General features: G+C 36.6%; 1 protein-coding gene across 5 annotated transcripts in view; it reads left to right on the top strand.

Moving 5' to 3' along the window:
* Positions 1-17,102, top strand: part of ZNF536 (zinc finger protein 536) — a 421,935-nt gene that overhangs the window by 258,979 nt on the left and 145,854 nt on the right. For all 5 annotated transcript variants that reach the window (XM_050923035.1, XM_050923033.1, XM_050923032.1 and 2 more), the window contains one exon: positions 9,018-10,595. In XM_050923035.1, the coding sequence (XP_050778992.1) occupies positions 9,018-10,595 (1,578 nt within the window). The remainder of the gene's footprint in view (positions 1-9,017; positions 10,596-17,102) is intronic.

Below are 17,102 nucleotides of genomic sequence, written 5' to 3'. Positions count from 1 at the left end.
ATAACTGATATTAAGCATATTAATAAATGAATTATCTAAATCCTACTAAATCATAGTTAAAACAAGAACATTCTTTAATATAGTCATGATATCATTCTATCCAGTCTACATCTGAATATCCCCAAAATACCTTACAAAAACCAAATAAAATGCAGATAAAATATGCAAGTGCAAACTGGGTTATTACTGATAAAATACAGTGTGTATGAGTGGAGAGTTTGACATGCTGGGTATTTTACTTGATTGGATATGACTATGCACTCATGGGTTATGTAGTCATCCTCTAGAGTATTGATTCTATTCTCTGCTGCCACCCTTATGGGAATTAGAATGCTCCACATTCTTTTTAAGGACAGTCATTCCAGTAAAATGTCAATAGTGGTACTTGAATGGAGTGGAGGAATGGTGGCTAGGGCATTGGCCATCGACTGTGTGACCTTGGACAGGTTACTTAGTGTCTCTGTGCATCAGGTCCCAATATGTAAAATGATAATACCTCTCTGCCTTTCAGGGGTGTTGTGAGGATAGATACATTAAAGTGCTCAGTACTGTGGTATGTACCTTAGATAGACAGTACACAAAATACATGGAGGTTTATACCCTGTAAGGTGCTGAACACTATCCACAACTTCCAGAGAACCCTCAGCTCCTATAGAAGTTAATGAGTTGCAGGTACTCATCATCTTACAGAATTGGGCTTGGAGAGCACATAACATCATAAAAATAAAAATATATTATACTCTGACAATGCTTATCAGCATGTTATCTAGAGGCAAATTTTCAAACTCGCACAAGCACCTTTGCATGTTCTCAGTGTAGGCATTCAAGAACCCCCGTTTGTTTACACAAAGTCAGGGTTTGCACCTAGCATTCATATGTGCTCAAACCCTGACTTTTACATTCATGTCACCCAAGTAAGGAACATGGAATATAGCCAAGAGTATGAGTGGGCTTGGGAATTTGGCCCTATACCTATGAAAGGGAGGGACACGGGCAAAAATGCTTAGTAGGTTGAGAGACTGACCTGTAGTATACATAATGAATAGTCTATATCATGCATATCTTATATTGTGACTGTTTTTTTCCTCTCGGAAATGCAACCATGCAATTTTGAAACATGCTTAGATGAGCTGATGGAATACACTAAAAATGATGCTGTTTTAAATTAATTCAACTCACATTTTCTTCCTAAAAAGAGACTGGCTGTTGCCATTCTCTTAAGGTACATGTAGTGGGATGAGCAATATGAATAATTAAGGAAAATGGGGCTGTGTGCTCCCAGAGAAGACAATTTTGGTATTGCACATCCTTTATTCTTACATTTCTAAGACAAACTAAAAGGACTTTTCATTTCTCTAGATTTCTCCAGATTTCCCATCCTTAACATTGTGCAGCTTGCCTTTTCCTTCCTTAATGACATCCCAAACTTTTGTTGAAAATAATTGATTGAATTTAAATTTCCTTAAAAGTTTAAGAGGTAATGTTACAGTATAAATTTCCTACCAAACACTAAGTAGGGAAATATCCATTAGTGAAATTAACTACAGTTTCTAGGTAGCTAACAATGTGCAGTATACAGTAGGGCATGGCTAATGAACACTGCAGTGGGTGATATTTCATTATACAAATTAATGCTCACATTTTAATGGGAAAGTCACATAATGAATCTCAGCTTCAGTGACAGCAATTAGAGACACAGATTGTCCCCTTCTGGACAAGGCACTGTTTAGCAATAAGCAGCTGTGTAAAAAGTCTTCAGGTTTACAACATATATATGCTTTGGGGGAATTAGTGTACAGTTTATATTAATGTACTGAAGCTTCACTGCAAAGGAACAACCATATTTATCTCTCCATGTACTAACTAAGTAAAGACATGTCGAAAGACTAAATATCAGAGATGGGATGTAAATAAATGAAAATGTTCAATTCTATAACTTTACAAAAATTAAGATCTTTTACTGTGTGTTGCATGATACAATGGAAAACCCTTACGTTACTGGGTCAGAAGCATCAAATACTTTTTGAGAAAGAGGGTATTTACATCTTACATATTTAGTTAAAACACTAGGGAGTAAGAAAAGAAGTATTCAACTGATAAGTCTGACAAACAGATTAATTGTGTGGTGAAACGTGCATGATCCAAAAATAATCCTACAGAACCTTTGATATTCCATTTGGTTTAAAAAGTGTGACGTGAATGATTAGAATGATAAAAGAAATTACTGTGTAAGAATAGGCATAATGAACTAATTAAATCATACAGCAATTCATTTTTAAAATATCTACTGTACAATGGATAAAATAGGTAGGTTATCAATAGCCAGTCCAATTATTTAAAAAAAGCTATAAGATGTTTTCAATATTTTTATTAAACAATATTCACTGGAGTTATAAGCTGTTTGATTTCATGATGCTTACTGTGAAAGACAATAACTATTTCTTATGGTGAAGTACATGTGATCAAATTCTGGATGTCCATTGCCTGTGGGGGCTGGCAAAAAACCCTCTTCCAGCTGCAAGAGCATTGCATGTGAAGTAGATGTGCCTATCAATGGCTGCTATTAAGTGGAGAGGCCACTGCACAATGGAAGAGCATTAAAGAGAATTGGCCTGGTGATCAAAGGGCAGGTCCATGTGTCCACTCTCTAAGAAGGCTTCTTTGCTTAAAAAAAATCATCCCTGGTTAAGAAGGGAGATGTAAGAAATAATCAAAAGTTTAAAACCCCAAATCAAAAAAATAGAAAAATTAAGAAGCTGATAGCAGTAAGTACAAATTGGCAGCTAGGAAATGAATACATATGATAAGGAAAATAAAAGGTATTGCTGAAAAATCTATGTAAAGGACAATAAAAAGGCATTATTTAAATATATCAAAAACAAATGCAATCCTAGCAATGTTATACATTTGATACTAGACAAGGATGGTAAACTTATCAACCATAATGCAGAAAAGGCAGAAGCATTCAATAAATATTTCTATTCTGTATTCAGATAGAAGCAGGATGATGTATTCATATCTTACAGTGATAATAAAATGCTTTCTATGTCATGAGTAAGTAGGAAGGATGTTAAACAGAAACCATTAAAGTTAAATATTTAAATCTGTAGGACTGGAGAACTTGTGCCCAACATTATTAGAAGAATTGGCCAATGACCTCTCTGAAGCATTAATGTTGATTTTTAAAAGTCTTGGAACATTAGGGAAGTTTCAGAAGAATGGAAAAAAGCAAATGTTGTGCCAATATTTCAAAAACAGAAAACAGAAAGACTTGGAAAACTATAGGTTGTTTAGCCTGACATCAATCCTGGGCAAAATTATGAAAAGACTGATATGGAATGCAGTCAGTAAAAATTTAAAATATGGTATCATAATTAATGCCAATCAGCACAAATTTTATGAAATTAGATTTTGTCAAACAAATTTGATATTTTTTGATGAAATTACAAATTTGGTTGACAAAGATAACTTTGTTGTCACATTAGACTTCCATAAGCCACTTGACTTAACCCCATGTGACACTGTGATGACAAAAAAAAATAGCAGTACACAAAACAAATGTGGCCTAGATTAAATGGATTAAAACACGGTTATCTAATAGATCACAAAATGTACTGGTAAATGGGGAGCCAGCATCCAATGAGGGGATTTCTACTGAGTCCTATGGGGAGATTTTCTTCATCCAATGCTGTGTAATATCTTTATCAATGATCTGGAAGACAATATAAAATCATTGCTGGTAAAATTTGTAATGTCACCAAACCTGGTGGAATGGTAAATAGTACTAGAGATAGCCAGTTATACAGACTGACCTGGATCACTTGATAGTGTGGGCTCATTTGAACAACATATATTTGGCTGTGTTAAAATGCAAGGTCTTATATCTAGGAACAAAGAGTGTAGGTCACGTTTATAAGATTGTGGGACTGTATTCTGCAAAGTAAGGACTTTGTAAAGGACTTAGGGATAATGGTAGATAAGCAGTGAACATGAGCTCCAATGCAATGCTGTAGCTAAGAGGGCAAACACGATCCTTGGAGGCATACCCAGGAAAACACGAAGTAGGAGTAGGAAGGTGGAGCAATCTCATGGCACACCGGTGAGACCATTACTGGAACACTGTGTCCAGTTCTGGCATACGCACTTCAAAAATAATTTCAAAATATTGGAAAGGTGCAGAAAAGAGAAAAAAAAAGATCAGTGATACAGATCTGGAAAACATGACAGACTAAAGAAGCTCAATCTCTTTAGTTTATCAGAGAGAAGGCTAAGAAGTGACTTGATTGCAATCCACAAGTACCTACATGGGTAAGAGATTTCTGACAACATTTTAATCTAGCAGAAAAAAGTCATAATGATCCAATGGTTGAAAGTTGAATCTAGACAAATTCATACTAGCAATAAAGCATAAATTTTGAACATTGAGGGTAATTAATTTTTGGAACAGTTTACCGAGGGACCTGGTGGATTCTTCATTACTTGAAATTTTTAAGTCAAGCCTGGTTATCTTTCTAACATGTATGCTTGATGCTGTAATTATTGTTTGAGGTTGTTCGGCTTATGATTTGCACGAGATCAGTCTAGATGAGTGGTGGGCAACCTGCAGCCTGCGAGCTGTACATGGCCACAATTCCTGGCCACTGGGAGCTGCAGGCGGCCGTGCCTGCGGACGGTCAATGTAAACAAACTGTCTTGTGGCCCACCAGCGATTTCCCTGACAGGCCGCGTGCAGGCCGCAGGTTGCCCATCACTGCTCTAGATAATCATAATTGTTCCTTCTTGCTTTAGGAATAATCTGGCAGTGGCCTTCAAATACAACCCAAAAATAGGATTTTCATTTGCATAGAATAATTAGATTGTACATAAGGACATCAGGTGGAACTGGTAGTAGCCTGAATAGGTTATACATCCATATTGCTTATGCAGAGTTGTATGCATAGACACGGTTTGCATTGGAAAATATGTCTGTTTCCAGTTGTCTACCAGGAACTTATAAAGTTTTTACAGCAGTCTTTAATTTTATCATATCCTGATGTAAAATAGTTCTGTGATACGACTTATGCCTCGTAAATCAGATGTTAGACAGATGAAAACTCTGATTATGCTGGTTAGATAGCTTCTCTATCCATGGTTTTTATACCATGTTTTGGGATAGTTTTAACAAGGTTGGAAAAAGGCTTGTGCAGCTGCAGATAGGGTTCAGGGAATTAGCAATATCAAGAGAATAAGTCCCATTCTGAATCATGAACGACGACTCTTGAATATATCAGACATTTGAAAAAATGTTTCCGTCACCTCACATGGCAGCTTTAATGTATGTAAACTGAAATTAAGTGTTAAATAACTCATCCAGACTCTGTTCTTGGCAGTATTACCGGGTAATCATTATATGAGGATGAGTTTTCTGAAACAGTTTTTTGAAGTATTAGACACAAACAAACAGTCTTCTAACAGAATCATGCCCAGCATTCATGTCCCACTTAGTCTTCCTTGAGCAAGTATTATTAAGATACCTGGCAGAATCATGGACTTGAAGTATCTGCCAATTTTTCGTTATACATCTTTGATGTGGGAGGGGTAATTTCAGCAGTCCATAACTTCACTGTTGCAAATCACACTGGGGCTGAAATTTGGCATGTTGGTTGTCAAATTGGATAGACTGAATGCCATTTAAGTATGTGTGACCAATTCTCTAATTTAGAGTTTGTTGGAGAATATAGATTTAACAGGTTTGATGGTATTTTCCCCCCAATGCCAGCCTTTGAAATCGCAGTAGTTAAGTTTGCAAGTGGATATCTGTAAAGTAATTATTACCCTTTAGCTGCTGTGATTGGAAAAAAATTGTTTTCAGATGCACTATTTCCTTTGCCCAGTTTGGTAGGCCGAAGATAGCTCAATGGATTGCTATATGATAGGTCAGAGATTGAGCCTTCATTTAAATCCTTGTTCCCAGCCTGGCAGGAGGTAGGAGCATTATAGTGTAGTGGACTCAACTCCAATGGAAATGTACAATTTTTATCATGCTGTCTCAGTGGGTGGTCTCTTAAAGACTAGTGTTGATGGAATGTCTTGGAAGCTGTGTCCAGGCCTCCTTTGTTGAAGGGAACTCTGCTGTGGAGCCTTTGAAAAGGTGGGGAAATTGAATATCTTCAGGGCTCAGCAATTAAAAATAAAAGTATGTTGTCAGTGTAGAATGCTTTGGACAGAAGACACTTTATAAGTGCAAAGCGTATTAGTATTTCCTCTAGTTAGCATATTAATTTTCTTGCACCCCTTATTAAATATACTTATTGCCTTAAGCACCTCCTGAGATGTGTATAGGATCATTAGTGTAGCCTACATTGTAGAATGTGAGTTTATACAGCATCTGCAATGATAGAACACAGTTTCTAATGATGTCACTTGAAGTGCAGCACATATATCTATCAACTAGAGTTACTATAGATGTAAACTGTAAAAGTAACTGCATTTAAACATTTCTGCATAGGTATAGGTGATACCATGGAAGAGGTTTTTCAGGTAAGAGGAATGGGGATTAGAAAATTCAGGCATTGAGCTACAAAAGCTTTCTAGAGTCTTTTCTCTACAGCACACGATTGGCTCTTAGACAATGCTTTAAATCCATAATTTGCGTCAAAGAGTATTAGAGACCACCTAACTATTTGATTGAAATAAATAGAAATAGAAAATAGGGACTACGTGAAATGACTCCAAAACTTGGAGCACGAGTATGCTGTAAAACGAACGTTAATGTGTGTGTCTGTATTTTTGCCAGGAGCAGAGTTATCATAGAATATTCATGCTCCTGAAATTAATAATTTGCATGAGGGTATGTGCATAGAGGCTATTGCCATTTCAGGGTATAGATATATACAAATATGCAGAACATGACCTCTGATCCTTTTCCCTACCATAAAATGCTTTCAGTAGAAGAAGGCCTGCAGAGTAGTCTATTTGGGTTTGAGGGGAAAGCATTTCAGCTTTGTGCATCCTACTGTTTGGCATAGGTTAACTGGTAGGTTCTTCATGTACAGCACCTACTAGAATTTAGCCAATAGTTGGGTTGATAAAGAGGGCAATGGTGGGGTTCCAGAGACTAACTGGATATTTGTGAAACACTCAGAAGTTGCACTGAAACTTTCAATTTGATTTCTCATGTTAAAATGTGTGGACCCAGGCCTAAAGTATGAACCATGTTAATTACCATCTCTTACGTGAACCAGGTTAATCAAACTTTGTAGAGGAGGGTGCATCATCATACAATGGGTGTTGGGCAGTATAGGGCCCTCGTGTCTCATAATTTAGCCTCAGGTTTACATTATGGACCATGGCTAGAGTGTTTATAATTTTCTTTAGCCCTCGTAGAGTGAGAGAACACATTCAGCTACTGTATACATGATCAGTGAGCCTGTTAAGATAATGCTGTAGGGTCATTTTGATTGTTCCTTTTACATAATCTAGTTTAGCTGATTCAGATGATTGGCAGGAGGTGTAAAAATCCCAATATTTACTGAACTCTCATTTGAGCACTTAGTTTAAAAAATTAAAAGGTTTGAAAACTTTCCATTTTCATTTTAAAAGGATTTTGAGGTAGTTCAAGAATTAGTAGCTTTTCAATGAGTTTGATAATCCACGTAATATGATACTATTACTATTATTCTGGAGGAAATTTTAAAACAATGTAGTATTTGCAGGGTAGTGTTCACCGAAGGTTTGCCATTGCCTTTTAGATCAGAAAGAAAACAGATAAGAGAAAACAGTTCCTTGTCTTTTTGAGGTTCTTCATAGAAATAATTGCTGATATTGACAGGCCATTATTAAAAAGAAGCTTACAGTACTGTCAAACTCCTGTCTCTTTCAGGGAGTATTTCTGCACTCAAGTCTACAAGGAACCCTTGATTGCTAACAAGTGCTCTGCATATATTTAAATTTACATTTATTTAGACACATTTTCTTTGTGGATATATATAAATCTGTGATTGTATGTGAATATTTTATATATACTTAATATCGCTGAATTCTTTTAAATCATGGCAAGAAAAATAAAAGTTTAGTATTGAGTTCAAATATATATTTAATTCATGAAATCCGTCTAATATGTTTTAAAATACTATTTAAGTTTACTCTCTAGAAAAGTGTTTATTATAGGTAAATTACACATTTTACTACTGGAGCATTAGAAATGCCATTAGTACAAATTTAAAGCACTTCAAAAACCAGTAGATAATGTTAATTTCAAATACAGAAAGTAAATATACTTTGTACCTTTTTATTACTCACTTTCTTTTTAATTTTACTGACTGCTTTTTATCTTAACTATATGTTCTTACATGCTGCAATTCTAATGTACTGTAATGATATTAATATTTTATAGAATCTGTATTTATAGTTCTTTATTTAGAAACAATGCAGTAGGTCTGCAGATCTTTGAATCCTTCTGGAATGGTGCCCTCCAAATAATGATAAATTACTTGTGCAGTATGCCATTTGCTAATTATATCCATGATTTACTGCAAAGCAAGCCTTAAATCATTCATTTCAGTCTTGCGTAACAGTGCCATAAAATTTTTAGGTTTTAAAAATGGTTTCCATGTGTATAATTTAAACAAATTTTTAAAGCAATTGTGTATACAAAATATTGCAACAATCCATTTTTACATACTTTGTTTCTTTTTTTTAACTTGTACTTCTAATGATTACTGTGGTGGAAATTGTTAGCTTCCTTTTCATAATCACAGCTTTTAATTCTACAACGGTTTTTACATGTTACATTAAGAAAAAGATAGCCAATTGTGTATAGATAGTATGTCTTTCTGAATTGCCCCATGTGCTAGAAAATCATTTAAAAGATCTTAAAACTATAAATTATTTTCTATTAAAGTATCATTTAAAATATTAGCTGAAGGGTGGGGTTTTTTTGTTTTAAAAGAACAAACGTTGATTTTTCTTCACTATTCCATAGACCGAAGCACAGATAACATACATTATATATTTATCTTTTTTGTATGTATTTTCAGGTGAGAAACCTTACAAGTGTCCACATTGTGACTATGCAGGCACTCAGTCTGCATCCCTCAAATACCACTTAGAACGGCACCACAGGGAGCGACAGAATGGAGCTGGACCTCTCCCTGGGCAGTCTCAAAGTCAGGAACACAAGGACGAAACATCAAGTAAAGGATCTCTGTTTATTAGACCTGACATACTGAGAGGAGCCTTCAAGGGTCTTCCTGGTATTGATTTTCGAAGTGGCATGATCTCTCAGCAGTGGACATCAGGAATGCTTTCTTCTGGAGATCAACAAGGACAAGCAGCTGGCATGTCTTCTGAGGTATCTTCAGAGACTATGAAGGGTTCTGACATATCTTCCAAAGGAACACACTTTTCTGAACTTGGCCGAGCATATCAGAGCATGGTTGGAAATGGTGTGAACTTCCAAGGGTCTTTGCAAGCTTTCATGGACAGCTTTGTCTTAACTTCCTTAAAGAAAGAAAAAGAAATGAAGGATAAAGCATTATCTGATTCACTTTCCATAAAAACTCTGGGCTCAGAGAGCAGTGAGGATAAAATAAATACCAAGTCTTCACAAAGAAAAACAGAAAAATCACAGTATGAACCTCTTGACTTATCTGTGAGACCAGATGCTGCCTCACTTCCAGGTTCATCTGTTACATTTCAAGACAATATTGCTTGGCATGGCTGCTTATTTTGTTCCTTTACAACGTCATCTATGGAATTAATGGCTCTGCATCTCCAAGCCAATCACTTAGGCAAAGCTAAACGTAAAGATAATATTTTAGGAAACAGCAAAGATCAATCTCGGGAGGCTTCAGCTTCAGCAAAAAAAGCCAGTTTGGTCTCCTCTTCAGTGCAGTCCAGCAAAGAGGCAATAGTTTCAAATTTGATTAGCCAGCTGGACTCAGCTTCTGAGAAAATGACACAAGGACAAAATAAAGAGATGCTGGGAGAACAAAAGAATGCTGCCTGGCCCAGCCATATGGATTCCACTTTTTGTAATTTTACAACAGACTTCTACAAGCAGTTTGGTGTTTATCCTGGTGTTATTGGCACAGGAGCACAAAATTCTTGCACCAGTAACAAACCCGAAGTGAAAACACAATCTGAAGATGACCCAAATATTTTGCTCTCTGACTCTGTAAATAAAAGTGCTACTGATGACCTGTCTGACATAGCTTCATCTGAGGATATGGAGTCCTCCAAGGAAGAAAACATTGAAGATGAGGACATTGAAACAGAACCAGATATTATGAACAAGCACTTATCTGCCCTAAATAAAGAAAGCAGTGAAGGAGGTGACAATATACAAAGCGCAGTCACCTCACAACCAACACAAGGACTAATATCACGGTTGCCACAAACAGAAAAGCAGTGGCACAGCCAGAATCTTCTCTCCTCCCATGAAACTTCACAAGGTGTGATGAAAGCTGAACAAGTACAGGGTCCACAGGTCCTTGAGAAGCAGATGAACATGTTGTCAGTCCTAAGAGCTTATAGCTCTGATGGCTTAGCAGCCTTTAATGGACTTGCAAGTAGCACAGCAAGCAGTGGATGTATCAAGAGACCTGACTTGTGTGGTAAGTTTTAGACCTTCTTTCAGATCATTTCAGAAAACAATCCTGTGAATCACTAAGCTGCTCTCTAAACATGCTTAACCACATTTCTTAGTAAATTCAAATTTAAAATAAATGTTAAAAAAATCATTGGGCAAAATTCTACTATATTACATGTGCTGCTCCATATAAATCAGTGAGCATGTAGCTGACAGCAAGATAGTCTTCTATGTGCTGTCTAGAGTTACACACTTATACAATTTTTTTTAGGAATGATACTGTTTATAAATTAAAGTAGCAGCAAATATTGACTATGCTAGTGGCATGTGCAGGGGACATTTACTGCTTCAATTTATTCAGAGGGGGAAAAGTTTTTTAAAAGTTGACATGGTAACTTGCAAACTTTTCAGTATTTAATTTTATAAAAATTTAAGAAAAACGCTGGATGCTTTGCCAATCCAACCTTTCTTTCTCATACTTTTTTCTTTATACTGAATTAGGTTATATTAAATTCACACAACACTAACCAAATCAAATGCCAAGTGGATGGCATTTGTAGTCAGGAACCCAATGTTTGTTCTCTCCTACCTCCTTCACCATTTTTGTGACTTGTTTCAGTATGAAACATATAGCTGTGATCTTTGATTATTTTCAGAGGTTAAGAACTATATTTTCACTGTTCTAACTGGAGGTTGTACAAGTTGTATATTACCTAAATAGGATTATGCCAGTAGGTAATTTAAGAAAGAAAGCAAGCAAGAAAGAAAACTCTTATTCTTATTTATCTCTGACTTACTAAATTCGAGTTTTTCTTTCTCAGGTCACACAGTCTGTTTGCCAAAAATGAAAAGTTAAAAACATTTGGGGAGAATGTAACAGCTTTTTATTTGTCTACTATTCTGTAAGCATAGTTCTGGCAGAATAACACTGTAATATGTAATCCCTTTGAAAATCTGTGTCTTTTTCAAAAAGCAGTGGCAGCAAAGGATGGCAGCCCTCCGTTATATTTCCAATCACAAACGGATTGGAGTAATATTGTTTCACTATACCTTCAAACTAATCAAAATAAAACTCGCAATCACAGTTGAGTGTTTATGGCAAGATTTACTTCCTTTCCATTGTTTAGCAGGATAAAAGAAGCAGTAGCCCAGATTAATAAAGTTAGGACAACTGAAAATTTAGGGCTAGATCCTGTAAACACTTGTAGCCCTTGCTTAACGTTAAGCAAGGGGGAACTCCCATTCGCTTCAATGGGACTAAACATGTACTTTATGTTAGGCACATGCACAAGTGTTTGCAGGAGCTCTGGGCCTCAGTTGGTACAATGATTTTTCCTGATTAACTAAAAGATAACTACAGAGTTGGAAATGATTGCAGATTGTCAGAAATCACTAAATGGATTTCTGACAATTTGAAAAATATTGGCAGTTGCTTTTGTTATGTGGTTCATAAAGCCCTACTTCCCATTTTCCCTATTTCGATGCAAGGAATATAATTTACCAGTTTCATAGTCATAAATAAAAACTTGACAAATCATAATTTTAAAAATAGAAAAATTAAGACACTCCAAACTTTTTCCATTGCCTCAGTTTAGTTGCAGCGTTAAAAATAACATGCATTTTGCCCTTTCACACTACCCATAGGTATCTGCTTTCCAGCAAGAATCAAGCCACCAGAAAACATTTAACAAAACAAAAAAACCCTAATATTATTGAGATAATATTATTTCTGTTAGTTTTTTTCCATTTTCAATCAATTTAGTAGGCATATTATGAGCTGCTGAGTTACAGTTTAAAGACTGACTCCCAAGCTCTGCCCAGTGATCCTGCATTTAACTTGAAGCATAAGGAAAAAAAGCAACATAACATAAGCTTGTCTGTTCTATTTTGTAATTATTTTTTGTACTAAAAATGCAATGCAAGTCCTCTTTTCTCCCCTCTCCAAAAATAGAATTTTCAAATTCTTAGCTGACGTCTATTGTGTATTTGCAGAACATGACTAAAATGCTGAATATTTTAATATATTATTTAAAACATCTATATACCTCTTAACAAAAGAGGTCCAGGATCAACAAGCCCAGTGATGATGATTACTTATTTATTTGGTTAGATTAGACACCACCCAGTAACGACTTCTCTCTTGTGTTTTCATTTTCTCTATGACATTTTGTACTGTGAAATCGTGCTCCATCTGTGAGTGTTAGCATGGGGAGTCTCACCTGATGCTTCTCACTTGCAGATTAGTCAGCAGGCACCCTCTGTGAATTTATTAGCTCTAACCTTCCCACTTGGATGAAGACCGCCACCCCAATAATGGGCCCTCTCTGTCTTTTAATGTCTCAGAGATCAGAAAGCTAGAGGCAGAGACCCAAATCTGTTATCAGGGCGTCACTCTTGTGCTCAGGCACGAGCCCATAGAGATTGTACAAAGTTGGCCCCTTTCCACATCTGATGATATGCAAGTTACCACCATGTGGACATCAGCAACATCCTAGGAGAGAGAGCATTATGAGCACGTCTTTGATGCAATCCTTGCACAATTGTTTTTTCCATGTGATTGGTGAGAGAAGACTATTGTTCTTTCCAGAGTCAGAACAGATTTTTTTCTAATAACTGAAATAAAATAATATCTTTGTCTGAATTAGTTAAGATCACTTCTCCATTGGCACACCTGTTAAGTTAGATTTCTGGATTCAGGAAAGCAGCTTTGGTTTTCAGAGATACATAAGGTTATCCTCAATTTTCAGCAGATTTTGCTTTTGCATTAGGGCTTTGTGGTTAAAGCACAGGAATAAGCATCTGAAAATCTAATTTTTATTCCTCACTCTGTCACCAGCTTGCTATGTAACCTTGGCAAGTCACTTAACCTGGCTGTGCCTCAGTTTCCTCATGTAGAAAATGGATATAATGATGCTGTGAAGCATAATTCATTAATGCTTTTAAAATGCTTTGGGACACTTGAATGGAAGGCACTACATCAATGTAAAGTATTATTATTTCATGTATTATACAGAATATTTACATTTTCCACATCAAGACGTTTACTTAATAAATTACTTACAGACATTTTTAGTATTTCCATTTACTTACATGGCTGGATGGGGAGCAGAAGGGAGGGAGGTCTGACCACATTTTTGATGCACCTAGAACTATTTCTAAGTGTTCTTGACCTTCTTTAACTCCCCTGAATTTAGTATTGGAACCCTGAGTGGGTATTTCCAAGAGCTGAACTAGATGGTCTCTGATACCTCATATTATTCAGGAATGTGGGCCTGCCTGTACATCTGGCAACTGATTTGTAGCACCCCATTTAGCTGTTGATAGTATTCATTTCACTTGGGGAAGGTGTAAAGAGGGATGATTTTGTGTCATGGAAAGACTTCCGTCTGTTAAGGTATATTCAGTCGGAATATCCATATTTTTGCACTTTGAAATCTCTGTTTCCATTTGGAGATTGATGGGGGGCATAGTCTATCCCTGTTCTATTACTAAAGGACTAGACAATCACTATTTCTTTCCATTTAAGCCTCATCCATTTCACTACCTACATTTCCATGTACTTTTAGTTTTCTAGTCATAACATTGTTCTACCTCCTGTTCTGAGTCACTAATTTATACTAGGCTTGTACAAGATTTATTTTATGACATGACCCCATTTAGTATTTTTTTCTTTGTGTCTTAAGGGATCAGGAAGGAATTTTTTCCCCCCATTGTATTCTGGGAGGTATTTTTTATCTCCTTCTTCTGAAGCATCAGGGTTGGCTACAGCTGGAGATAAGATACTGGGTGGGATGGGCCAGTGCTCTGAGGTGGTACCAAGCACTCTCTGTCCCTCAGGTGCTTACTCCCATCAGACTAGATGATCCCTCCTGGCATTAAACTCTAACAGGTCGTAATATGTGGGGTTGGGAAGGAATTTCTCCCTGGTCAGATTGGTAGTGATGAGGATTTTTCATTTTTCTCTGCAGCATGTATGTGTGGCTCACTTGCCAGGATTATCTGCGTATATCTCACTTAATCATTTCCCTGTCATTCTGGAGGCCTCAGGCACTGATGCGCCTCAATCCCTCCTAATCTCTGCCAATGGCACATAACAGTCAAGTGTCCTGTGGGCTGGAATACTTTGGTCTAATTTTGGCTGTTGGGGTTAGTGTGCAGGTACTGGGTCGTGGTGGTGGCGTATGATATATAAGATGTCAGACTAGATGGTCCCTCCTGGCGTTAAACTCTATGACTCTGACAAAAAAAAATCCGTACTTTCCATTTACGCTTGGACAGTATTTAAACTTTCAAAGAACAGCTAGTAGTCTTCCACAGTATTGGACAGAGGCAGTACTTAGCATCAGTTGGTTGTTTAATGATATAGTGGTACAGAACTTACACATATCAATGTCAGTTCCATGTTGTTCTAATAAATCTAATTGGCTTCCCCAAGCTCTCATGTTCCACTCCATTTGGTGCTGTCTCCCCTGCACTGGCTCCACCCAATCATCTTTTTTGTCTTTATGTGAAAATTGGAGAGATCCTTGGTTTTTATGTAAGCAGTGCTTTTAGGTTCTGATTCTGCAAAATACTGAGAAACTTCAGCTCCCCTTAAGACCGGAGGTGCCCCACACAGGCTCGGTCCCTGAAAGAGCAGTTTCTTAGCTTTTCTTAATCAGCGTTAGAATGTGGAGCTGCTCTTAGCAGAGAGAAGGGGGCTGGGAGAAGAGGAAGATAGTTAGTGTCTTAATATTTTTGCTTTATTGACACATAATTATAGTACTTTACCCTGATATTTTAGTAGATGGATTTAGTCAGACTAAATGCCTGTTCCCTCAGGAGTCAAAACCAAAAAGATTTTAACACCGATTAACACCTTCAAAACTCTGTAGTGATAGCACTAACAAATATAGTACACATAATAGTTGCTGTATTTGTTTTTCTTGTGATAACTTCAACTTGATTCTTATTGTGGCTCGTTTGTGCAGTTAAACCCGTTTTAGACAGAAACAAAAAAATCTGAAAAGTTCCAATGTTTTGGACAGCTGTGAGTAATAAAAGTTCAATTTTAGTGCAGGAAATTGTAGTATGAATGTCCATTTGCAGTATCTTGTAATGCATTTAATTTAGTGCAAGGTACCACAAAAATTTGCTTAGAGCTGCAGTGTTAAGAGTAACCAGAAATAGAGTATTCTTTTCTTCTTTAGTCACTATAGAAACACATTAAGGATTTATTTTGACTTCTTTATCTGTTGGAGAGTTTTTGAAACTATTTAACTCACTTTTCAGTAATGATTTTCCAGAGCTGCTTCTGATCTCAGAACTGGATCTTACACAAGTGTGTCTCTACTGACATTTCTGAATTTACTCTTGATTTACACCAGTGTAAGTGAGATCAGAACTGGCTGGACCTTCAGTATTAAGTTTCAGCTGCATTTATGGATGAGGCATTGCCATTTGCATGGCAATATCAAACCAAACTCATATGGCTTTCTTCCTTTTTTTAATTAACTGGGAATGCCAGTGATCCAGTGAAGTTTGCGCTGCTGGATAACAGGGCTGGTCTGTGAATAGCATTGTATTTGCCAAATGGTTCGCTAGTCATTTCAGCACAAACAAATGGATGGTGTCTGTAAGTCTGCAAACACTGTTGACATTTAGCCTTGTTTATGTTACTTTCCTTTTGCTGCATATTTTTGGCTTGAAAAGCTACTGTCTGAATCAACAGTGAGTTCTTAAGCAGAAGCTAAGAACCTAGTGTTGCATCCCTTATTCTCAGTAGGTGGGACTGCTTGCATGATTAAGGATACCAGGATCAGGTCTTATGTTTGTTTGGCTTTACATTTCATTGTTATATTCATATTATCATTTAATTTTATCATATTGTGTAACATTAGAACCCAGCTTGGTGATAAGATGGGCACTAATATCATAATGTTTGATGATGCACACTTTTAATGTCTTAATATTTTTCATATTATAGTATCCTCCTCCACCCCATCACCCACCTGCACAATGGATAATTAACCCCTACAATATCTGATATTGCTGAGAGGTTCTGAGTGCCCTCTATTCCCAGTAGAGGTTAAGGGTATTCAGTGTCTCCCTGGATTTGGACCTGAGAGGGGGACAGGTGTTTGCAAAAGGAGGCCTTGTCTACACTAGGGTATTTGCTCCTGTTCCAGCAGTGCAAACCCTAGTATAGAAAAAAATAATGATATAAGACTAGAGTTGTATGAATTTACCCTGAGTTGCAACTCCTGAACAATGTATTTTTATGGCATTTGTAATGCCCAGGTTTAATTTAAATTACAATTATTGGTTATTTTTTACTATTATTTAAATCTAGAGACAAAAAGGTTAGAGCTGTTCCCAGATCTTCCCAAAGTTAGAAGATATTCTGATCTGGCTTTTGGCTCAGGTTCATATCATCTGAGATATGATATACAGTATCTCAGTATAGGAGACACTCATATACTTGCACTAACAGTTTAAACATCCTTGATTAAGTCAGAACTAAATGTGCAAATAATTCCTTATATAAGGCTGA

Source organism: Gopherus flavomarginatus, chromosome 14 (assembly GCF_025201925.1).
Source record: "Gopherus flavomarginatus isolate rGopFla2 chromosome 14, rGopFla2.mat.asm, whole genome shotgun sequence".
Taxonomy (NCBI): domain Eukaryota; kingdom Metazoa; phylum Chordata; order Testudines; family Testudinidae; genus Gopherus; species Gopherus flavomarginatus.
The sequence above is the reverse complement of the archived record's forward strand: the minus strand, read 5'-3'. Positions and strand labels throughout refer to the sequence as shown.